This window comes from Lissotriton vulgaris, chromosome 1_1, assembly GCF_964263255.1.
Source record: "Lissotriton vulgaris chromosome 1_1, aLisVul1.2, whole genome shotgun sequence".
NCBI lineage: Eukaryota > Metazoa > Chordata > Amphibia > Caudata > Salamandridae > Lissotriton > Lissotriton vulgaris.
The window spans coordinates 913,826,951-913,851,700 of NC_141685.1; the positions used below are offsets into that span (position 1 = coordinate 913,826,951).

Below are 24,750 nucleotides of genomic sequence, written 5' to 3' on the forward strand. Positions count from 1 at the left end.
TACAAAGAGTTCAGCTGATTCCTCCTCGGCTTTCTCCGGTACTCCAGTGATGCGAACGTTCTGGCGTCGCGCACGGCCCTCGAACTCATCCAGCCGGCGTGCCAGCATCCCGTTAACCATTTTCAGGTCGCAGACCTCTGTCTGCACATCAGCCATATCGTTGACTAAGCTCGACGTTTTAAGGTCCAGCGACTTCACCCGATCATTCGTCTTACCAAGATCAGCTCTGATAAGATTCAGTTCAATCTTTAGGGTGTCCACCTTGCCGGACAGCGCTTCGTGAAGAGTGTGCATCTCAGTCTTCACCCCAGCAATCGCACCCATCACGTCCCGAAGCGTGAATTCAGAATCCTCGGGGGACTCGTCCCTTAACGGGTCCTTAGGTCGGACCGCCAGTCCCGGCGATCCCTTAGAATGGGAAAATCGTTCCGGAATAGTAGATTGGGACTGGTTCGGCTTCCTACTAACTCTCGGAGGCTTGCCTTTGTCCGAGTCCCCCTTGCCCGCCATGTTGGCACACCAGGGCAAAGTAGTCCAGAGGGGCGAAGAAGGCGTGAGGCGTGCCCACAGTCGGCACGATGAGATCCCGAAGGCCACCAAAGGAGGTTACAGCTTAGGGCGTAGGATCCAGTCACACCAGTCGGGTCAAGGAAGCCTAGGCAGAACGTCCCGTGGAGAGCCACCACTCGTAACCATCGACGTCTGCCAGTGATGCAGGCGGGGCCACCAAAGTCACGACGAGCTAACTCGGTCCGGGAATGTCGGATTTTCGTTCTGGAAACGGGCGCCGCATCAGCCTCGGCTCAGCAATTGATACCCACTACCGTGGGACAGGATGGGTAGCAGGATCTTTGCGGAGGATCAGGAGGTCTTCGGAGCTCCGAGCTCACGCGGCCATCTTGGTTGCCTGCGAAGCTCCTCCCCCCTGGCCCTGTCTTTCTTGAAATCAGTCTATCAGTCTCCCTGCCATTCAGTCTGAATGCAAGCCCACCAGTCTCTGACTTTCTTTTAGTCTATCAGTTTGTTTATTTATATATCTATCCGATTACCATTATCTGAAGGAGTAAGCTCATTGCTTTCAACAAGTTTTCACTGTGTGTCCTTCTGTCTGCCTATAAATCTGCCTGACCATCAGTCTGTCCATGTTTAGCAGGAAGACCTAAATGTTTTCAGAAAGTGCTATAGCTATTAAATGTACATGCTTCCATTTTGTGAAAAGTATCTTCCTATGTTAATATTGAAATATATTAGAACCGGTTGGGCTACTATTTCATACTGTGCACAAAGAATTGCTATTTTTGCTGTAGTGAGTCAGAGTGGTTACTGCAACACTTTCACAATACTCTTATTTTTAGGCTCTGTCCACTGTCAGGTGGGCAAGATTTTGATTACATAATTAAGTGCAGGTGTGAAGTTCATACCACTCACCAGTAAGCACCCTGGGCCAATCTTTTTCACAGACTTGCAGATAATCACCTGAAACCCGATTTTTTCACAACAAGACTAGCATGGAGTTGCCATTTTCAAAATGCACCAAAGGTAATGCTAACAGATCAATATATACTCTCTCCGGGCATTCAAACCATAAAAAGTAGGGAACACAGATGTGACAGTTACTACTTTTCAACTTACCTTGGCAACCCAAAATGTTCCTGTAAGGATCATGTGTTAGTTTTTCTTTTCACTAGACTGAAGCCACAGCGGCAGATAACCTCTCCTACCCACCCTTTGAAGGTGGGCAGCAGAGGTTCATTCTCCATAGCTGGGGATACAGGCTTGTGAAAAGAAATGGACATTCCCCCTCAAAACCCAGCCATCCAGCACTCCATTTTGATGCTTTTTGCCTTTCCCCAGCTCATCCAATACTTCCAGACTTCAATCCATTTGTTGTGTTATTTATTGCCTCTTTATTTTTTGAATAGCCCAGCACATGCAAAGTGCTACTGGGCCACTTGGCTTGTTTAACGTTTCTGCACACTGTTATTTTCAATTTATTTTTGATAATGGCCATCCGCCTTCCCAAGATAGTAAATTCATAATGGCAAAATGGCTGCTGGTCCAGGACTAGGTATACAGTCACATACGAGGACACATGCTGGCTTTCTTGACATTTGCAAAAACAACAAGTGATGGACCGAATGTGGATCAATGTCACACATTCCCCCAGTCAAAAGATCTGGGCCCAAATCCATCGTTTTTTTGCACTCCACACCACCCTGGGTTAGACAATGGCGATATGCAAATCAGCTCTGACCCTGTTGCCCCATGGTAACAGTCCAGTCCGAACTACAAAATCCATGTCCTTCCCAGAACGGAATCAAGCATCCGAGGACCGGACCGGTTTCGAGGTAACACCTCTCATCAGCCCGGCTAGCTTGACTCCAAATGGTGTGGAGTGCCTGGGACCCACGTCTGGGCATCCCCAGCGCACTTAGGGCGGCAATTGCAAAAACAACAAGTGATGGACCGAATGTGGATCAATGTCACACATTCCCCCAGTCAAAAGATCTGGGCCCAAATCCATCGTTTTTTTGCACTCCACACCACCCTGGGTTAGACAATGGCGATATGCAAATCAGCTCTGACCCTGTTGCCCCATGGGAACAGTCCAGTCCGAACTACAAAAGCCATGTCCTTCCCAGAACGGAATCAAGCAGCCGAGGACCGGACCGGTTTCGAGGTAACACCTCTCATCAGCCCGGCTAGCTTGACTCCAAATGGTGTGGAGTGCCTGGGACCCACGTCTGGGCATCCCCAGCGCACTTAGGGCGGCAATTGCAAAAACAACAAGTGATGGACCGAATGTGGATCAATGTCACACATTCCCCCAGTCAAAAGATCTGGGCCCAAATCCATCGTTTTTTTGCACTCCACACCACCCTGGGTTAGACAATGGCGATATGCAAATCAGCTCTGACCCTGTTGCCCCATGGGAACAGTCCAGTCCGAACTACAAAAGCCATGTCCTTCCCAGAACGGAATCAAGCATCCGAGGACCGGACCGGTTTCGAGGTAACACCTCTCATCAGCCCGGCTAGCTTGACTCCAAATGGTGTGGAGTGCCTGGAACCCACGTCTGGGCATCCCCAGCGCACTTAGGGCGGCAATTGCAAAAACAACAAGTGATGGACCGAATGTGGATCAATGTCACACATTCCCCCAGTCAAAAGATCTGGGCCCAAATCCATCGTTTTTTTGCACTCCACACCACCCTGGGTTAGACAATGGCGATATGCAAATCAGCTCTGACCCTGTTGCCCCATGGGAACAGTCCAGTCCGAACTACAAAAGCCATGTCCTTCCCAGAACGGAATCAAGCATCCGAGGACCGGACCGGTTTCGAGGTAACACCTCTCATCAGCCCGGCTAGCTTGACTCCAAATGGTGTGGAGTGCCTGGGACCCACGTCTGGGCATCCCCAGCGCACTTAGGGCGGCAATTGCAAAAACAACAAGTGATGGACCGAATGAGGATCAATGTCACACATTCCCCCAGTCAAAAGATCTGGGCCCAAATCCATCGTTTTTTTGCACTCCACACCACCCTGGGTTAGACAATGGCGATATGCAAATCAGCTCTGACCCTGTTGCCCCATGGGAACAGTCCAGTCCGAACTACAAAAGCCATGTCCTTCCCAGAACGGAATCAAGCATCCGAGGACCGGACCGGTTTCGAGGTAACACCTCTCATCAGCCCGGCTAGCTTGACTCCAAATGGTGTGGAGTGCCTGGAACCCACGTCTGGGCATCCCCAGCGCACTTAGGGCGGCAATTGCAAAAACAACAAGTGATGGACCGAATGTGGATCAATGTCACACATTCCCCCAGTCAAAAGATCTGGGCCCAAATCCATCGTTTTTTTGCACTCCACACCACCCTGGGTTAGACAATGGCGATATGCAAATCAGCTCTGACCCTGTTGCCCCATGGGAACAGTCCAGTCCGAACTACAAAAGCCATGTCCTTCCCAGAACGGAATCAAGCATCCGAGGACCGGACCGGTTTCGAGGTAACACCTCTCATCAGCCCGGCTAGCTTGACTCCAAATGGTGTGGAGTGCCTGGGACCCACGTCTGGGCATCCCCAGCGCACTTAGGGCGGCAATTGCAAAAACAACAAGTGATGGACCGAATGTGGATCAATGTCACACATTCCCCCAGTCAAAAGATCTGGGCCCAAATCCATCGTTTTTTTGCACTCCACACCACCCTGGGTTAGACAATGGCGATATGCAAATCAGCTCTGACCCTGTTGCCCCATGGGAACAGTCCAGTCCGAACTACAAAAGCCATGTCCTTCCCAGAACGGAATCAAGCATCCGAGGACCGGACCGGTTTCGAGGTAACACCTCTCATCAGCCCGGCTAGCTTGACTCCAAATGGTGTGGAGTGCCTGGGACCCACGTCTGGGCATCCCCAGCGCACTTAGGGCGGCAATTGCAAAAACAACAAGTGATGGACCGAATGTGGATCAATGTCACACATTCCCCCAGTCAAAAGATCTGGGCCCAAATCCATCGTTTTTTTGCACTCCACACCACCCTGGGTTAGACAATGGCGATATGCAAATCAGCTCTGACCCTGTTGCCCCATGGGAACAGTCCAGTCCGAACTACAAAAGCCATGTCCTTCCCAGAACGGAATCAAGCATCCGAGGACCGGACCGGTTTCGAGGTAACACCTCTCATCAGCCCGGCTAGCTTGACTCCAGTGGTGTGGAGTGCCTGGGACCCACGTCTGGGCATCCCCAGCGCACTTAGGGCGGCAATTGCAAAAACAACAAGTGATGGACCGAATGTGGATCAGCCGGGCTGATGAGAGGTGTTACCTCGAAACTGGTCCGGTCCTCGGATGCTTGATTCCGTTCTGGGAAGGACATGGCTTTTGTAGTTCGGACTGAACTGTTCCCATGGGGCACAGGGTCAGAGCTGATTTGCATATCGCCATTGTCTAACCCAGGGTGGTGTGGAGTGCAAAAAAACGATGGATTAGGACCCAGATCTTTTGACTGGGTTGAATGTGTGACATTGATCCTCATTCGGTCCATCACCTGTTGTTTTTGCAATCTCGCTATAAGTGTACTGGGGATGCCCAGACGTGGGTCCCAGGCACTCCACACCACTGGAGTCAAGCTAGCCGGGCTGATGAGAGGTGTTACCTCGAAACCGGTCCGGTCCTCGGATGCTTGATTCCGTTCTGGGAAGGACATGGCTTTTGTAGTTCGGACTGAACTGTTCCCATGGGGCACAGGGTCAGAGCTTATTTGCATATCGCCATTGTCTAACCCAGGGTGGTGTGGAGTGCAAAAAAACGATGGATTAGGACCCAGATCTTTTGACTGGGTTGAATGTGTGACATTGATCCTCATTCGGTCCATCACCTGTTGTTTTTGCAATCTCGCTATAAGTGTACTGGGGATGCCCAGACGTGGGTCCCAGGCACTCCACACCACTGGAGTCAAGCTAGCCGGGCTGATGAGAGGTGTTACCTCGAAACCGGTCCGGTCCTCGGATGCTTGATTCCGTTCTGGGAAGGACATGGCTTTTGTAGTTCGGACTGAACTGTTCCCATGGGGCACAGGGTCAGAGCTGATTTGCATATCGCCATTGTCTAACCCAGGGTGGTGTGGAGTGCAAAAAAACGATGGATTAGGACCCAGATCTTTTGACTGGGTTGAATGTGTGACATTGATCCTCATTCGGTCCATCACCTGTTGTTTTTGCAATCTCGCTATAAGTGTACTGGGGATGCCCAGACGTGGGTCCCAGGCACTCCACACCACTGGAGTCAAGCTAGCCGGGCTGATGAGAGGTGTTACCTCGAAACCGGTCCGGTCCTCGGATGCTTGATTCCGTTCTGGGAAGGACATGGCTTTTGTAGTTCGGACTGAACTGTTCCCATGGGGCACAGGGTCAGAGCTGATTTGCATATCGCCATTGTCTAACCCAGGGTGGTGTGGAGTGCAAAAAAACGATGGATTAGGACCCAGATCTTTTGACTGGGTTGAATGTGTGACATTGATCCTCATTCGGTCCATCACCTGTTGTTTTTGCAATCTCGCTATAAGTGTACTGGGGATGCCCAGACGTGGGTCCCAGGCACTCCACACCACTGGAGTCAAGCTAGCCGGGCTGATGAGAGGTGTTACCTCGAAACCGGTCCGGTCCTCGGATGCTTGATTCCGTTCTGGGAAGGACATGGCTTTTGTAGTTCGGACTGAACTGTTCCCATGGGGCACAGGGTCAGAGCTGATTTGCATATCGCCATTGTCTAACCCAGGGTGGTGTGGAGTGCAAAAAAACGATGGATTAGGACCCAGATCTTTTGACTGGGTTGAATGTGTGACATTGATCCTCATTCGGTCCATCACCTGTTGTTTTTGCAATCTCGCTATAAGTGTACTGGGGATGCCCAGACGTGGGTCCCAGGCACTCCACACCACTGGAGTCAAGCTAGCCGGGCTGATGAGAGGTGTTACCTCGAAACCGGTCCGGTCCTCGGATGCTTGATTCCGTTCTGGGAAGGACATGGCTTTTGTAGTTCGGACTGAACTGTTCCCATGGGGCACAGGGTCAGAGCTGATTTGCATATCGCCATTGTCTAACCCAGGGTGGTGTGGAGTGCAAAAAAACGATGGATTAGGACCCAGATCTTTTGACTGGGTTGAATGTGTGACATTGATCCTCATTCGGTCCATCACCTGTTGTTTTTGCAATCTCGCTATAAGTGTACTGGGGATGCCCAGACGTGGGTCCCAGGCACTCCACACCACTGGAGTCAAGCTAGCCGGGCTGATGAGAGGTGTTACCTCGAAACCGGTCCGGTCCTCGGATGCTTGATTCCGTTCTGGGAAGGACATGGCTTTTGTAGTTCGGACTGAACTGTTCCCATGGGGCACAGGGTCAGAGCTGATTTGCATATCGCCATTGTCTAACCCAGGGTGGTGTGGAGTGCAAAAAAACGATGGATTAGGACCCAGATCTTTTGACTGGGTTGAATGTGTGACATTGATCCTCATTCGGTCCATCACCTGTTGTTTTTGCAATCTCGCTATAAGTGTACTGGGGATGCCCAGACGTGGGTCCCAGGCACTCCACACCACTGGAGTCAAGCTAGCCGGGCTGATGAGAGGTGTTACCTCGAAACCGGTCCGGTCCTCGGATGCTTGATTCCGTTCTGGGAAGGACATGGCTTTTGTAGTTCGGACTGAACTGTTCCCATGGGGCACAGGGTCAGAGCTGATTTGCATATCGCCATTGTCTAACCCAGGGTGGTGTGGAGTGCAAAAAAACGATGGATTAGGACCCAGATCTTTTGACTGGGTTGAATGTGTGACATTGATCCTCATTCGGTCCATCACCTGTTGTTTTTGCAATCTCGCTATAAGTGTACTGGGGATGCCCAGACGTGGGTCCCAGGCACTCCACACCACTGGAGTCAAGCTAGCCGGGCTGATGAGAGGTGTTACCTCGAAACCGGTCCGGTCCTCGGATGCTTGATTCCGTTCTGGGAAGGACATGGCTTTTGTAGTTCGGACTGAACTGTTCCCATGGGGCACAGGGTCAGAGCTGATTTGCATATCGCCATTGTCTAACCCAGGGTGGTGTGGAGTGCAAAAAAACGATGGATTAGGACCCAGATCTTTTGACTGGGTTGAATGTGTGACATTGATCCTCATTCGGTCCATCACCTGTTGTTTTTGGCTTTCTTGACATGACTTGTCTTTATAAAAAACAAACAAAACAAAAAAATCCGCCAGGCACATGCATGGCAATGCAATGGTGACCATAGAAGTCTCAAAGAAAAACACATTCCAAGATGGCCACGGTTCATACACTCAAGTTACCATGCACTCACCACCATTTGGGCTTTTTTTCCTAAAGAAGAGAATGCAAGGTATCCTTTTAAAGAATTTTGCCCTATCCAATCCTCAGTACAAGTGTCAGATTGCAAATTTCTCCTCTCCACTCTAAAATATAAAGGGTGATTTTGGCTATCCACCACCTGACCATTAAGCTCCTGTCTTGTCCACTCTAACACAGTTATTGCCCTTTAAATTTAAATTGTAGCATTTTATTCTTATTCGCACAGCCTCAGGCTGAATAGCCAGCTAAAAAACCTGTATCGGTCTCCTAAATTTTCAATTGGGAGAGCAGTCTCACATTCGTACTTCTCAACAGCCCTTGAGAATCTCCCCCAGATCGGTTTTGAACATCACTAGAACACAAATAAAGGATATTTGTCTACAAAGTTCTCTGCAGGATTTAACGCCTGTGTCTGGCATGGAAACCCTGTATCGGGTGCACATGTGCAGACCACACTTCAGAAAGTTGCATATTCACTCCAAATTCATCTACTGAAGCCAATACAATGCATACTGCCAAGTTGAAAACTGCGTATCATCTTTAAAAACATTTTGTATCTCTCTTACAAGGAGTTATGCCCTCTCATTGATGATACTTAATCAACGTGGTATCATGAAGAATCTGATTTATTTCTCTACGTATTAGTTGTTCCAGATGTTTACGTTCTGTTCAAGCCTCCTCGGTTGCACTCGATTCAATCACCGTTTACATTACTAATGCATGTTTTATTCACAAAGCCAATAGTCCCAAGTACCCTTTTATCCACCAATGGTTTGTAAATGGAGTATTATAAATGGGTAAAGATAATATACCTGTGTTTTATATATATATATATATATATATATATATATATATACATATATAGCGATATGCTAAAGATAGCTATCATGTCTATGGAAATTTGTTTAGACAGCAATTAGGCAGATTAGCCTATACCAGACCACTGCACTATATTAGAGCCTCTTCGACACATGCCACAAGACTGCGCAGCTTTTGGCCAGTGACTAGACACAACTTTGATCAACAGAGTCTGGTGGGGGCTGTAGGGTAAAATCCAATCACTACAGTGAATGCTATATCATGAAACACCTCATTTATGATCACTGATTGAGGAACGAGTTGTGAGAAGGTGGCCTGATATGCAGTGCTCACTATTCTAGTGAACACTATGTATCAGTCCAGCAACCCTTATTGATGATTGGTTGTAAGTCAACCTTATAGACCAGCTATCCTAGTAGCGTGGATACGAGCAGTCTAAGGCTAAAGACTCGAGAGGGCGCGTTAAGCCAGCTGTTTACCACACATATACCCCTTGAATACCAAGTGAAAGGACACCACACAAGTGTTATGAAAATAAACAGTTATTTATTTAAAGATCACAACAGCCCTGTACTCTTTATGAGGACAGGGTACTAAGCACAAACCAAAACTCTTACAAAAATACTTAAGTTAGCACAGTATATACAAATGCCCGAGGGGCACGGAAAACCATATACTCTGAAAGTGGAATGCGAAATTCCTAGCAGGTAAGTACAGTACTAATAGCTTTTGGAATCGCTAGGACTTGACTAGGGAATCGTTAGATTATGTCTAGGAGGCCTAGGGGACTCGGGTGCAGTGTGTGCACTCTCACGCGAGATGCGGGACAAAAGTCTATGGTAGCTAGGAATTAGAAAGTTAGTGTTCTCGGGCGAACCCGACCTGGTAGGGAGAAAACGAAAGTAGATTCTGACCCTTGGATAGTGAGGCTATGCTGGGGCACCGAAATGCCGAAGTTACCTAGCCCAGGGGCTGCAGCTGCATAGGTCTGAAAAGACGTCGGGAATCCTCGTAGACGGACCAGGAGCCGGAAGAAAAGATGCTGGCCGGTGACCAGTGAAGAAAGTTCAGTCGGATCCAAGCCTGGATCTTGAAGATAGATGACACCTGAAAGCAGAGGGGACCAAGTTCGAGACTACTAGCCAGTAGTCAGTGGGCACCAGGAGGGCACCGGATGGTAGCCACCTCGACTAGGTGAGTGGGTGACGCTTGACTCGAAGATCTCACGGACCAGGAGGCGTTGTCGGCGACCAGGATGGAGGATCGAGCTGTCCCACGAAGATAGAAGCTGTCGGCGTCGCTGGACCCAGGATTGGGCAACAAAGCCTTGGCAAATTCAAGCCCACGCGGTGGACCTAAAATGGCGTCTGGAGTGGACCAGGAGGGTCCGGGGTGCCTCTCTTGAAGAAGGAAGCAAAGGCCAGCCTGGAGCAACCAGACCAGCAGTCGTGAAGTCGTTGGGCGTCGTTCAGAGGGCCACAAGCCAGCCGGCTAGTAGCCAAACAACGCGGTGCACAGCAAACAGCAGAAGGGCCCCACGCAGATCGTGGAGATGCAGGGGGGCTGATCTTGGGTGCTGGAGCTGCGCAGGGTCGGGGCTTCTCGGACCCCAAAGCACTCACCAGTGGAGGACACGGTGGGCTTGCAGTAAAGATGTCGTGCAGTCTTGGCGATCGTCGGTCCCTTGAGGTCTCGTCGCACTCACGGTTCTCAGCTGGGCTGTAGAGGTGAGTAGAGGTCAGAGGGGCCAGGGAAGCCGGGTCTCGTCGAGCTGGGTCGTCGGATTCGTGATGAAGGACTTGCAGCAGACCGCAGTGTTCTTTAGGATGGTGCCTGCGGATGCAGGGTGACTACTCCTTAGCCACAAGGGAGAATCTTGAAGAAGAAATCGTGAAGTCCTTTCGAAGAAAGTGGTATCTTGATTCCAAAGATGATCTAATTTGAACAGGGGGCCCGCTCCTATCTTTATACTAAAAAAGGGGGCTGACCCGGTGACTAGGTCCTGCCTATGGGTGGGACCAGGAGGGGGGTGGTTACACCCCTCTCCCCTGCCGGACTTCCCCAGGCCAGGGGCTGGTGTGCCCCTGGAACTGGTTCTGACTGGCCTATGCGTAGTGAGCACCGGGGTGCCACTCAGCAGTCACCTTCCTGAAAAGCCCTGCCTACCCAGGATACACAAAACCATGTCTGGGACGGTGCTAGCACCGCCCCGGACAGGAAACCCTTTGTCCAGGCCTCCCTCGCTGGAAGGACTCCCAGCAGCAGGAGGTCAGACTCGTGTCTGTGGTGGCAGCATCCATTTTGTGGAGCTGAGGCTTCAGTTAACTTTAACCGGGGTTCACAGTTACATACATGTCGTGTCCCTCTAGAAGGGTGGAATGCTAACCCCGTCGCCAGAATTGGCGAGGGGTTAGTATTCCAATTCGTATGACACCTTACTCGACATGTTTTGATAAAGCAATACCAAAGTTAGCATTTAACCGCGAGGATTATAATGCACTTAAGAGTATATGGTATGCGATATCATGGAACAGCTATTAGGACTTGGTTCCGCAAGCTGCAGACAGGCTCAGCTCATGCCAGAGCACCATCTCACACGATTCCAAGCACTCTGCCTTCAGGATTGTCAAGGCCTGCCATAGGAGTGACTGATAGGAATCTGTGTGTCCATTTTAGGGTTAGGTATAGGTATACTACACCTACAGCAAAGGGTGATTACACGACTTTGCCCCAGCTGTCATGCAGCCAGTTGTGTCAAATTTAGGAGGCCAGCCAGGGGTGGCATAATACATGCTGCAGCCCCTGGCAGCCCTGGGTACACCTATGCCCTGAGTTACAGGGTCTGATAAGGTGGCCCAGTACCAATTGGAAATGTACCTAGGGTACATGGAATCCATTTTAAAGAGAGAGCAGTAGGCCTGGGGTCCTGATTGGCAGGGTCCCAGGTCGACTATGTCCAAAACCAGCTAAAACACAGGGCAAAAAGTTGGGGGCAACCATAGTCAGGATGTACCTTCCTACACAACCCCCCCCCAAACGAAAGGAGATAAGGCTATCCTTGCCCAGGTAAGCCTCTATTACCTAAGTGGCCATATAAGGAAGGACCAGCTCTGGCTTGGTTTCCCCCTGTGTCATGGTCCACTAGGCAACCCCTCACCCTAAGGGTATCTGAGGGTCTCCACCATAGGGAATCTCTGTTTCTGGTGTGTCTTGGGAAAGAAGAAGGCTGATGCTGGGTTGGAGTACTGAAGTGAGGCTCCTCTACCTTTGGGCTCAACTTCCTCCAATCACCATCCATCATGTGTGCCTTTCTTTCTTTAGCTGAGATGCACTGAGCTCTCAGGGTCAGCCTCTGGCTACCTAAAGCTGGAGGCTGAGTCCCTCTGTTTGGCTTACTGGAGGTACAGGTCAGGTCTGGGGTTTTTAGGCCCCATGTTTGGCTGTGCCCACCAGTGTCCAGCTGTGGGAGTTCCCTAACTACTTTTAAGGGGGATCCCTCAGGAGTCTGTTCTATTTTCACTTGGCTAGGTTTACCAGCTTCAGTGATCCTAATCTGTTGATTAAGGGGTTCTTTTGGACAGGGGGCCCTTTTGGGTCCACCACTGGCCTCCCTGACCTCCACAGCCCTGGGCTGACTGAGGCAGGGTAGAGAGGTGCAGGTTACCTGCTCCAGACTGGGTCCCACCTGGGAAGGGTCCACTGCCATCAGGGGCTCTGCCAGGCTAGGCCTGACTACCTCTGGGGCAGTTCCTTCAACAGGGGTAGAGTCAGTTCCCTGAGGAGGCTGGCTCTCACCTAGTGTCTGGGAGGGGGAAGACTCTTCTTCCTCCTCAATGCTCTCTGTTTGAGTGGAGTGATCCATTGTTTCAGGCTTCACAACCTCACTATCTGTTTGAGTAGAGGCTGAGACCATTTCAACCTTTTCAGGAGGGCACTCAGTCTGTGTTTGGGCTGTGACTGTCACAGCCCTCCTATCCTGTTCTGGAAAGTCTGTCTGAGCCTGGGCAGTGGCTACCACTGCCCTTCCAACCTTTTCAGGGAGGAATGGTGCTTGGACTGGGGCTGTATCTATTACTGCCCCACTAACCTGTCTGGATAGGCCTATCATTCTGGAGTGAGTTTCTTGCTCCACCTCAGCCCATGCTGAGAGTTCCAGGTCATTCCCCAGTAAGCAATCTACAGGTAGGTTATCTGTCACTGCCACTCTCATGGGCCCTGTGACATTACCCCAACTGAGCTTGACTACTGCCATGGGATGCCTTCTCTTCACTCCATGAATGTCTGTCACCTGATAAGTAAAACCAGGGGTCAGTTGAGCAGAGGGGACCAGATGGTCACTCACCATGGTGAGGCTGGCCCCTGTGTCTCTGAATGCCTCAACTTTCCGACCATTCACTAAAACTTCTTGTCTATACTTTCCCAAAATGTGGGGTCCAGTAGTGAAGTTGGCAAACCCCATGCCAGTCTCACAGACAAGAGTGTGGTCAGGGAACCTGGCTAGGCCATAGTCCTCCTGATTGCCCAAAGTAATGCCCACCACATTCTTGGGGGCACTCCCACCACCTGGGGGATTACCACTAGTGGTAACAGGAGGTTTAGGAGTATTACCTGGGGGTATGTTTCCCTTATTACCATTTTTAGGGCAACTGACATCACTTTTGTAATGACCCACCTGTTTACAGGTATGGCAATAAGGTTTCTTTTGTTCTGAAGGAGTGTTCTGGGACCCACCACCCTTGTTGGAGTTTTGGGGCCCTTGGGAAGTCTTCTCTGAGGATTTATCCCCACCCTTCTCTTGAGGCTTGGTTGATTCCTTTTTCTGGTCACCACCCTGGTTTTTAGGCCTAACCCTGGTTCTGACCCATTTGTCTGCCCTCTTACCCAATTCCTGTGGAGAGGTCAGATCAGAGTCTACCAGGTGCTGATGTAATAACTGGTTCTGACAATTATTTAAGATTTGCTCCCTCATAATTAGATTATACAATCCTTTAAAATCAGTAACCTTACTACCCAGTAGCCAGCCTTCAAAAGCCTTAGTGGCACAATCAACAAAGTCAGTCCAATCTTGAGACTGAGTTTTCTGGGTGTCTCTGAACAGCATCCTGTATTGTTCAGTGGTTAAACCAAACCCATCAACCAGTGTATTCTTCAAGATTTGGTAATTGTTAGCATCCTCCACCCTTGTGGTGAGGAGCTTATCTCTACCTTTACCATCAAAGGAGAGCCACAAGATAGCTGCCCACTGACTTTGGGGAACACCCTGCACAGTGCAGGCTCTCTCCAAAGCAGTAATCCATTTGTGGATGTCATCCCCTTCTTTAAAGGGGGGCACTATCTTATTCAGGTGCTTTTTATCAAAACTCCTTTCCCTATTGCTAGGATTATTGCTGCCACCAGTGGGGACTGCCCCACTCAATTGTTGCTCTCTAGCAAAGGCAAGCCTTTCTTTGGCCAGGGCAAGTTCTTCCCTTTCAATCCTCAGATTGGCTGCCTTTTCCTTTGCCTCATACACTCTCCTCTGGGGAGATGTCATTCCCCTTTGAGAGGAACGTTGAGAGCCATTGGTATGAAGGGATCTGTTAGAGCCTCTAGATAGAGACCTAACTCGTCCATTCCCAATGTTAAGCTGACCTGAGAGTGGCCCCAGGGCTCCCCTAGAGTCCCTCTCATGTCTGCTTAAGTTGGTCCGGGTTAGTCTACTGACCTCTACCTGTCCCTTATCTGCCTCATCCCCAGACAACTCATCCTCCTCCTCAGCATCATCTGCCTCATGGAGGGGATGGATATCAAAGGGACCCTGTAAGGAGGGCAAACTTCCTTCTGGATTAGAAGGGTCTGGGTTACCAGCCCTACTGGCATCATAAGCCTCTAAGAGACCAATCAGAAAGGAAGTGGTGGGGTTAGACCCCTGTTTTAGTTTCCTGAGAGTACACACTTGTCTCATCTCATGGAAGCTAAGAGCAGCATATTTAGAAGTGACCTGTGGAAGGTCCACTGACACAAGGGGATACTCAGAGTTTCCTCCTTTGTCTGACATGCTGATTCTAGTGTGGTGTAAGTGATGCACCTACCTACACTATGTGTTTACCTACTGATCCCTTGCTAAGAGTTGCAGCCAAGGTGTGCTAAGCCTTGAGGAGCTACAACAGCTGGTTCAGTAGAACTCAGAGTATTCTAAGCTTTAGTTATATGTACCTAACAGTCCTTTATGTGATCTTTCAACAAGATATTCTTAGGATACGTGTGGTAAAACAACAGCAAGCTCAAATCCCAACCGCTGCTCACCAATGTGAGAAGGTGGCCTGATATGCAGTGCTCACTATTCTAGTGAACACTATGTATCAGTCCAGCAACCCTTATTGATGATTGGTTGTAAGTCAACCTTATAGACCAGCTATCCTAGTAGCGTGGATACGAGCAGTCTAAGGCTAAAGACTCGAGAGGGCGCGTTAAGCCAGCTGTTTACCACACATATACCCCTTGAATACCAAGTGAAAGGACACCACACAAGTGTTATGAAAATAAACAGTTATTTATTTAAAGATCACAACAGCCCTGTACTCTTTATGAGGACAGGGTACTAAGCACAAACCAAAACTCTTACAAAAATACTTAAGTTAGCACAGTATATACAAATGCCCGAGGGGCACGGAAAACCATATACTCTGAAAGTGGAATGCGAAATTCCTAGCAGGTAAGTACAGTACTAATAGCTTTTGGAATCGCTAGGACTTGACTAGGGAATCGTTAGATTATGTCTAGGAGGCCTAGGGGACTCGGGTGCAGTGTGTGCACTCTCACGCGAGATGCGGGACAAAAGTCTATGGTAGCTAGGAATTAGAAAGTTAGTGTTCTCGGGCGAACCCGACCTGGTAGGGAGAAAACGAAAGTAGATTCTGACCCTTGGATAGTGAGGCTATGCTGGGGCACCGAAATGCCGAAGTTACCTAGCCCAGGGGCTGCAGCTGCATAGGTCTGAAAAGACGTCGGGAATCCTCGTAGACGGACCAGGAGCCGGAAGAAAAGATGCTGGCCGGTGACCAGTGAAGAAAGTTCAGTCGGATCCAAGCCTGGATCTTGAAGATAGATGACACCTGAAAGCAGAGGGGACCAAGTTCGAGACTACTAGCCAGTAGTCAGTGGGCACCAGGAGGGCACCGGATGGTAGCCACCTCGACTAGGTGAGTGGGTGACGCTTGACTCGAAGATCTCACGGACCAGGAGGCGTTGTCGGCGACCAGGATGGAGGATCGAGCTGTCCCACGAAGATAGAAGCTGTCGGCGTCGCTGGACCCAGGATTGGGCAACAAAGCCTTGGCAAATTCAAGCCCACGCGGTGGACCTAAAATGGCGTCTGGAGTGGACCAGGAGGGTCCGGGGTGCCTCTCTTGAAGAAGGAAGCAAAGGCCAGCCTGGAGCAACCAGACCAGCAGTCGTGAAGTCGTTGGGCGTCGTTCAGAGGGCCACAAGCCAGCCGGCTAGTAGCCAAACAACGCGGTGCACAGCAAACAGCAGAAGGGCCCCACGCAGATCGTGGAGATGCAGGGGGGCTGATCTTGGGTGCTGGAGCTGCGCAGGGTCGGGGCTTCTCGGACCCCAAAGCACTCACCAGTGGAGGACACGGTGGGCTTGCAGTAAAGATGTCGTGCAGTCTTGGCGATCGTCGGTCCCTTGAGGTCTCGTCGCACTCACGGTTCTCAGCTGGGCTGTAGAGGTGAGTAGAGGTCAGAGGGGCCAGGGAAGCCGGGTCTCGTCGAGCTGGGTCGTCGGATTCGTGATGAAGGACTTGCAGCAGACCGCAGTGTTCTTTAGGATGGTGCCTGCGGATGCAGGGTGACTACTCCTTAGCCACAAGGGAGAATCTTGAAGAAGAAATCGTGAAGTCCTTTCGAAGAAAGTGGTATCTTGATTCCAAAGATGATCTAATTTGAACAGGGGGCCCGCTCCTATCTTTATACTAAAAAAGGGGGCTGACCCGGTGACTAGGTCCTGCCTATGGGTGGGACCAGGAGGGGGGTGGTTACACCCCTCTCCCCTGCCGGACTTCCCCAGGCCAGGGGCTGGTGTGCCCCTGGAACTGGTTCTGACTGGCCTATGCGTAGTGAGCACCGGGGTGCCACTCAGCAGTCACCTTCCTGAAAAGCCCTGCCTACCCAGGATACACAAAACCATGTCTGGGACGGTGCTAGCACCGCCCCGGACAGGAAACCCTTTGTCCAGGCCTCCCTCGCTGGAAGGACTCCCAGCAGCAGGAGGTCAGACTCGTGTCTGTGGTGGCAGCATCCATTTTGTGGAGCTGAGGCTTCAGTTAACTTTAACCGGGGTTCACAGTTACATACATGTCGTGTCCCTCTAGAAGGGTGGAATGCTAACCCCGTCGCCAGAATTGGCGAGGGGTTAGTATTCCAATTCGTATGACACCTTACTCGACATGTTTTGATAAAGCAATACCAAAGTTAGCATTTAACCGCGAGGATTATAATGCACTTAAGAGTATATGGTATGCGATATCATGGAACAGCTATTAGGACTTGGTTCCGCAAGCTGCAGACAGGCTCAGCTCATGCCAGAGCACCATCTCACACGATTCCAAGCACTCTGCCTTCAGGATTGTCAAGGCCTGCCATAGGAGTGACTGATAGGAATCTGTGTGTCCATTTTAGGGTTAGGTATAGGTATACTACACCTACAGCAAAGGGTGATTACACGACTTTGCCCCAGCTGTCATGCAGCCAGTTGTGTCAAATTTAGGAGGCCAGCCAGGGGTGGCATAATACATGCTGCAGCCCCTGGCAGCCCTGGGTACACCTATGCCCTGAGTTACAGGGTCTGATAAGGTGGCCCAGTACCAATTGGAAATGTACCTAGGGTACATGGAATCCATTTTAAAGAGAGAGCAGTAGGCCTGGGGTCCTGATTGGCAGGGTCCCAGGTCGACTATGTCCAAAACCAGCTAAAACACAGGGCAAAAAGTTGGGGGCAACCATAGTCAGGATGTACCTTCCTACACGAGTCATCATGCTTTGACTAAATAAGTGTGGTACAAGGCAGAATGGCATCCTATTCCTGGTTATTACACTCAAGACAAGTACATTATTCAAGAGGGTGATTAGTACTAAAAGTAGCTTTTGTAGATATTCAAACTTTCATTTTAGAAGTTGGCGCATGTTTAACAATTTGAATATGCCTACTAAATTAAACCTAACAGTGAGTAGTTGTATACTGCAGGTAAGACCAGAACAGACACATTCCAATATAATATTGCCCGCTTCAGTGCATTGAGAGTTGACAGAAGTGTGCTAAGGATATTTGTTAAGAACGTAAACAAGCACATTATTGCAAAGTGGAGCAACATTGTATTCGGAGTAATGGCAAATGCGATTCTGCACCATGCAATTAAATGTTAATGTTAATGTTAATGTTATGGTGATTTGTATAGCGCACGGCTGCCCCAGCCAAGGGGCGTCCCGGCGCTGCGAACAGACAGTTTACAGAGAGATAGAGGCGCCGAAGGTGAAACAGTTATTGAAAAAGATGAGTTTTGACAGCCTTTCTGAAGGCTAAGAGGTCCTGTATCCCGCGGATAGCTTCTGGCAGGCTATTCCATAACTTGGCAGCCAGAAAGCTGAAGGATCGGCCGCCTACTCTGGCCAGTTTAGAGCGGGGGACGATCGCAAGATGTTGCCCCTCAGAGCGAAGCGATCTTCTAGGGATGTACTCTGACAAAAGCGGGCGCAACATTGGGGGAGAGGCAGTTTTAAGAATTTTAAAGGCTAAGCACAGTGCCTTAAACTGGATCCTTTTGCCCACCGGGAGCCAGTGCAGTTTTTCCAAGGCTCCAGATACCGAAGAATGGCGAGGGAGACCTACCAGAGCCCTGGCAGCCGCATTCTGGACTCTCTGCAGTCTGGTAATTTCAGCCAGATTTGCCCCCAATAAGAGAGAGTTAGCATAGTCCAGTCTGGAAAGGATGGTCGCCTGGACAATTAACTGGCGAGTGCAGCAGTCGAAGAACTTCAAAATGGGCCTGATGTTACGCAAGATGCCAAAGCACGTGGCAGCTACTTTTTTAGTGTGGTGAGTGAACTTTAGAGCAGAGTCCACCCAGACTCCCAGATTATTGACGCATTCCTTTGGCATAGGGGGTGGGCCTAGGACATCAGGCCACCAGTTGTCACCCCAGGACGAAGTGTTTTTCCCCAAGAGCAGTATCTCAGTTTTCCCGGCGTTTAATTGAAGGAAATTCGCCATCATCCAGTTGGTGATGTCAGTGAGTGTCTGTTTAAAGTGATGAGCCTCCAGACCACTGTTGTCATTAAGAGCCACCACCAACTGGGTATCATCTGCATTAGGATACCAGTGCAAGTCCGTTTCTTCTAGCCACCTCCGCCAGAGGGCGGACATATACATTGAACAGGGTGGGGCTCAGGGAAGAGCCTTGCGGCACTCCCTGTCCAATGTTATGTTCCTCAGAGATGTAAGGGGGGGTAGAGACTCTAAAAGACCTGTTGGAAAGGAAGTCTCTAAACCAACCCAAGGCTGTCCCTGTGATTCCAGTTTCCTCCAATCTCGTCAAGAGGGCCTCGTGTGACACCGTATCGAAGGCAGCACTAAGGTCCAACAGGACCAGTGCTGCCGTACCGCCGGTGTCAAGGATGGTACGTAGATCCTCTGAAACACTGAGCAAGGCGGTCTCGGTGCTATGACCAGCTCTAAACCCGTGTTGGGAGTCATCCAGGATGTTATTGGTAAGGAGGAAGTCGAACAGAATGTTGTTGACATGTGCCTCGATGATTTTGGCAGGCCAGGGAAGCAAGGAGATGGGCCTGAAGTTCTCAGGAAGCGAGGGGTCTAAAGTGGGTTTTTTTAGGATGGGGGAAACCCAGGCCTGCTTCCATTTGGAGGGAACTTTGGCGGTGGAAAGAGACAGATTGATGATGTCTCGGATGTGTTCAGTGATAAATTCGTGGGCTTCACAGAAGGTATCCGGTTTTAGGGGGTCTGCCGGGGAGCCAGATTTAATCTTTTTGCAGATTTTTAGGAAGCTCTCTCGCTCGAGTGAAGGAAGGGAGGAGAGAGAGGGCCTGGTAGGGTCAGAAATGGCCAAAAGCTGCGGGCCTTTTGGAAAGGTGTCAAAAATTTTCTTGATCTTATTGGTGAAAAAATTCGCCATATTATTGCAGAGGTCAGGAGAAATGGTAGTGGTATTAACAGATTTTTTTTGCAGTGAGGTCTTTCAAAATTTTAAATACAGCTTTCGAGGTATTGGAGCCGTTACTGATTTCACTGGCATAGTATGCCGCTCTTGTTCTGCAAACCTTACGATGGTAAGTTTTTTGGAGCAGGACATAATCCTGTTTAAGATTAGCATCGTAGTTTTTCCTCCAACCCCTCTCTGCCTTTTTGCATTCCTTTTTCAAAGTTGCTAGTTCGAAATTATACCAAGGGCTAGCAGTATGGGTGCGGGCCTTGGTACATCTGGCAGGGATCAAGGTGTCAAGTGCCTGGGTGATCCATAGGCAAAACTGGTCATATCCTACATCCAGATCTTCACTAGGGGCTGGGGTATTTAATACCAAGAGATTGTGTAGGTCTTCAAGACGAAGTTTTCTCCATGGCCGTTTCTGAACTAATGGAGTAGGCACCGCTGCAGGTCTCAAGTTACAAGGGAAAGACAGAGTTACTAAGTGGTGATCGGTCCAGGTCATAGGGATTGGCGGGCCTGCGGAACCACTTGTGATGTTGGAAAAAATAGGATCAAGAAGGTGTCCCGCTCTATGGGTGGGGCCACTTACAAGTTGATTAAGTTGGAAGGCCGCAAGATCCGCTAGAAAGGTGGCAATTTTGGGCTCGGTGTCCCTGTCAAGATGTAGATTGAGATCACCTATGATCGTAAAGTTAGCCGTTTTGAGAATGTTAGTGTCCAGATACTGTAAGAGTGAATTAATGAAAGGGGCGTCTGCGCCAGGGGGTCTATAAATCAGAAGGCCAGTGGCGCAGAACTGTGGGTTAACTTTGATCGAGAAGCGAGCGCTTTCACTGCCTTTAATATCCACTTTGATAAGTTGGCAATCAAGATGAGATTTGATTATAAGCGCCAACCCCCCCCCCTCTCGTGCTCCTATTCACCGTGTGAATAGTATATCCCGTGGGGGTCGCCAAGTTACAGACCGAGTCCATTCAGTCAAGAAGCCATGTCTCAGTCATAAACAGGGCATCGAGAGAGTGGTCAGTTAGAAGGTCAAAAATTTCGGCGTGATGCTTATGCATAGATCTGACATTAAGGTGACCTATCCTGAAAGAGTGGGTCTGGGGGGGTTTGGGTTTAGTTTTTGTAGTGGAGCAGAGTTGAGAGGGATGTGTTAGGGGGTATCGTATATGGGCAGGATTGCGTCTAACACATGAGCAAGTGGGGTGCTGAAGACCCAACAACTCAGCTTTAGAATAGCACATCTTACCGCTTTGATAGCAGAGGAAAGATGAGGTTATCTTCTGCTGCAGCTCTCTCTTCCTATTTTACCCGCTAAAAGCCCGTCTACCTTACCCTCCACCTACTCTTAACTTATGCCTCTGCCCATCATCCTCCCTCTCCATATCACATGCCTCTTAAAGCTCCCCTATCCTATACGTTCCACTCATCCTCTCTCAATCTTTTTTTAATGCCCCCTCCTTAACTATGCTGCTTGCCCGTTCTCCTGTTGTTCTTGATTCACTGCTCATCTTAAGGTCTCTCTCTGCTTTCCCCTCTCACTATTTCCGTTCCCACCTCCTGTCACCTTATTTTCCTGCGCCATCGGCTGACTGGGATCCCCCCATTGCAGAAATCTAATGTAAAATGGCTGGTGCTTGCTAGGTTGTACATTTATCATGATATGGTGACCATTGTGGAGCAAACAATAATAAGTGCTCCGATTGCACACATGTGTGAGCTATGCATTGTGAAGGATGTGCACTCATGAGCTTATCACATGCTAAAACCAACCATCCATTGTCAAAGTCAATGGGTCAACTCTCAGTTTTAACCACATGCGTGCGGCGTTTATTTTTGCGCTGTGCCGCTTTTTTCAAAAAGCCGCGTTACATGACGAGCTGAGCTCGTCATGAGCATGTGAGCGGCGCAACTCATGACGAGCTCAGCTTGTCATGAGCACGGAAGGGGTTAAGGTGAGACTTATTAGCTTTACTAAAGCTTGTTTTCTGTTGTTCTTCATCAAAGCTACCTCCCAACATATGACCAGAACTCAAGATGGCTATATGAATCTTTAAGCTATTGCAGCTCCGATTATGCTTAAATATGCATGGCTGCTAGGTGGCACAAAAAGATATATCACACGATGTCTAGCCGTCCAACTTTAGAGAAGCCGGCACAATGGTTCACAAAAGGCCTTGTGAGTCCTCGTTGTTTCTGAAATTGTTTACTTCAATGAGTAAACACATTAGTATAAGGGAAACACGGACATCAAAACACGTTCCGAAGAGGGACATTTCCCTGTTTGCAGTTCAACCATTGATTAAAGATGATTACATCACTAGTTTGTCATACCCAGAAAACTAATGAAACCCCACAAAACTAAGAAGTGTTAGAAGACGCTGTGGCATTGTGCGTCTCAGCGTGAGAAAGATTAGTCCTCCTGTGGTTATTGGCAATGTTTCTTGTGTTTCATGTATAGTACATATAAGTGAGAGAATTCTTTAAAATGGAGAAGTTTCTGCTGCCTTTGGCATGAGTAGTCTTAAAACCTCAAAGATTAAGACAGCAGCCAGAAAAATGCCCTTCAATCCCTGATTTTTGTTAGTATAGTTTAAAAACTTTCAACATTTGATGGAATGACAGTAAATGATTACTACTAAATTCATAAAATAATTAAGTTATTACACTACCCTGTGGTTAAATTTCAAATACATATTAGGGTTCTTGCGCACCTCAGGCCTCACATCTGGCCGCATAAACTTTCCCCTCTATTCAGACCAGGCCCAATTCACTAATTCATATTAAAGAGGAACAGTACAAAAGCTACCTTTGGTCCTTCCACACCACTCAGAAGATCTTTCATTATACTCAAAAAAGATTATCAGAAACAAAGGGTCACAGGTATATATGATTAAATACAGCATACATGTATGAAAATCCACTGCACATCTAACAGTTCTCGACAGTATTCCTAGCAAAAAACAATTAGTGCAGAGGAAACTGTTTTCAGATCATTATGGTGAAGAGGAAAACATAAGTTTGCAAAGCAACAGAGCATATATACTGATGCATGTATATACTAAAATGCACACATGTAACTAGGTACTATCAAATTTAGAATGTAGAAGCATCTTATACCTACATGAATACATTGTTGATCAAATAATAAACAATGGTGAGAGACTATAGAGTTATGTCATTCTATGGCTGCATCACTAATCTCATAATTAAGGATATATCACATTTGCATGCACATTTATAAATTCTGAAATCAAACCTGGTCAGACTTAGACCCCCTTCTACATCCAACATGCCACACTTCCTTCTACACATGCCACCACAGGCTCGGATGATTTAATCCCCTTGTATTTAATAATTCACACATTTCTGTGAACTCTCCAGTCCAAGCTTGTGAAATATTATATTGGAATCTTGCCTTTCCTTTATCTTGGTATGTTCTGCCATGTGTTTCCCCCTCCCTCTTTGGTATGTTCTGCCAGAGCTTGCCTTAGAATGTTGGCATTCCTCTGGCAGTCTCGGAGAGATGGTGACAGAATAAAGTCTGCTTGTACCTACATCTGCCTCAGGATCTTTATTTTTGCAAACAAGACTGTTCATGGAAAGTTTATTTTATTGCACACCCAATGATTAATCCGCGACTTTCTTTATCCATCCTTACTATCTATGTCCAATCAGGCCTACAGTGGTGCCATACGTTTGTATTTACTTTTATTGTCTTTGGGAAATTTGTGTGAGGTTACCCAAGGCAAATTTTGAAAACAAGGTGAAACTGTGGCAAGTATTAAGCCTCACCACTTTCAAGGATCACCAGCTGCCACTGAGCCGCACACAAAACTGTGTGGGTGTATGGTTGGAAGTGTGTTGGTTTTGCCTTGAGCTGTGTGGGAAATGTTTATATGTCATGCATGATGATCATCAAGGTGCGGGTTTTCGGTTATGGGACGCATTGCTTAGCGGTGTATAGGGTGAGAAAGTGTGAGAGTCAGAAGCACATTTTTATGCTGACTGATTGACGTGTGACAAGTATGCTGCAGAAGACATTTACCCACATTAAACACCACCATAATAGAGTTCCAGGCCACAATTCTGGTGGTGTCAACAATTATGTTACACACATACTTTCTTGTGCTTTATATTCACCATGAGATGGCAGACACAAATCTTACTTCCCAGTTAACACACTATGTGTTTGGGAGAGAGCCCATGTCTCTTCCTGGTTACATCCCTGCCTTCAATGCATCCATAATGTCACAGATGCCTCCTAACACTTAGAAACATGCCCACAGAGTGAACAAACCATGAGGGGCACCCTCTCAGTGGACACCTCCAGGTACATGACCAAGTCAGCAACAAACGAAGAGTAACACTGACCTGAGTGATCTCATTCTTGCGGATCTGATGGAAGCTCAGCTGGCTCATGTTCACTGAACTATCCTTGGGCTTTCTTGTGATTATCAGGTTCGACATTTCTGAAAGTAAAAACAGACATTGGAAATTGAGGACTATTTGATAAGAAACTGCAGCAATTCTAATTCAACGGATTTCTGGAAGTCCTGCAGCGAATGCAATTGGAAGCAGTTTGTGAAAGTGCCCTGCCAGCAGGCACAAAAACGGAAAGAGATGTTGTTTGTGCCATGATTCACAGGTCTAATTATAATTGTCCAGTTTTTAGCTACCAGTTGTCAGTATTTGCCTGTGGATTCCTCACCTTATGAATTACCCCAATGCACACCACTCCAAAGAAACTTTTCTCCATATCTCGCCCACGTCAACGAGGACATCACAATGTGTCAGCTCTGCACGCGACTTCGTGTGAGACTTCGTGTGATGCCACTTGAGCCGTAAGAGGACCTCAT

General features: G+C 48.6%; 1 protein-coding gene across 2 annotated transcripts in view; it reads right to left on the reverse strand.

Moving 5' to 3' along the window:
- Positions 1-24,750, reverse strand: part of TYK2 (tyrosine kinase 2) — an 841,948-nt gene that overhangs the window by 274,561 nt on the left and 542,637 nt on the right. For both annotated transcript variants that reach the window (XM_086959057.1, XM_086959053.1), the window contains exon 11: positions 24,266-24,363. In XM_086959057.1, coding sequence (XP_086815183.1) covers positions 24,266-24,363 — 98 coding nt within the window. The remainder of the gene's footprint in view (positions 1-24,265; positions 24,364-24,750) is intronic.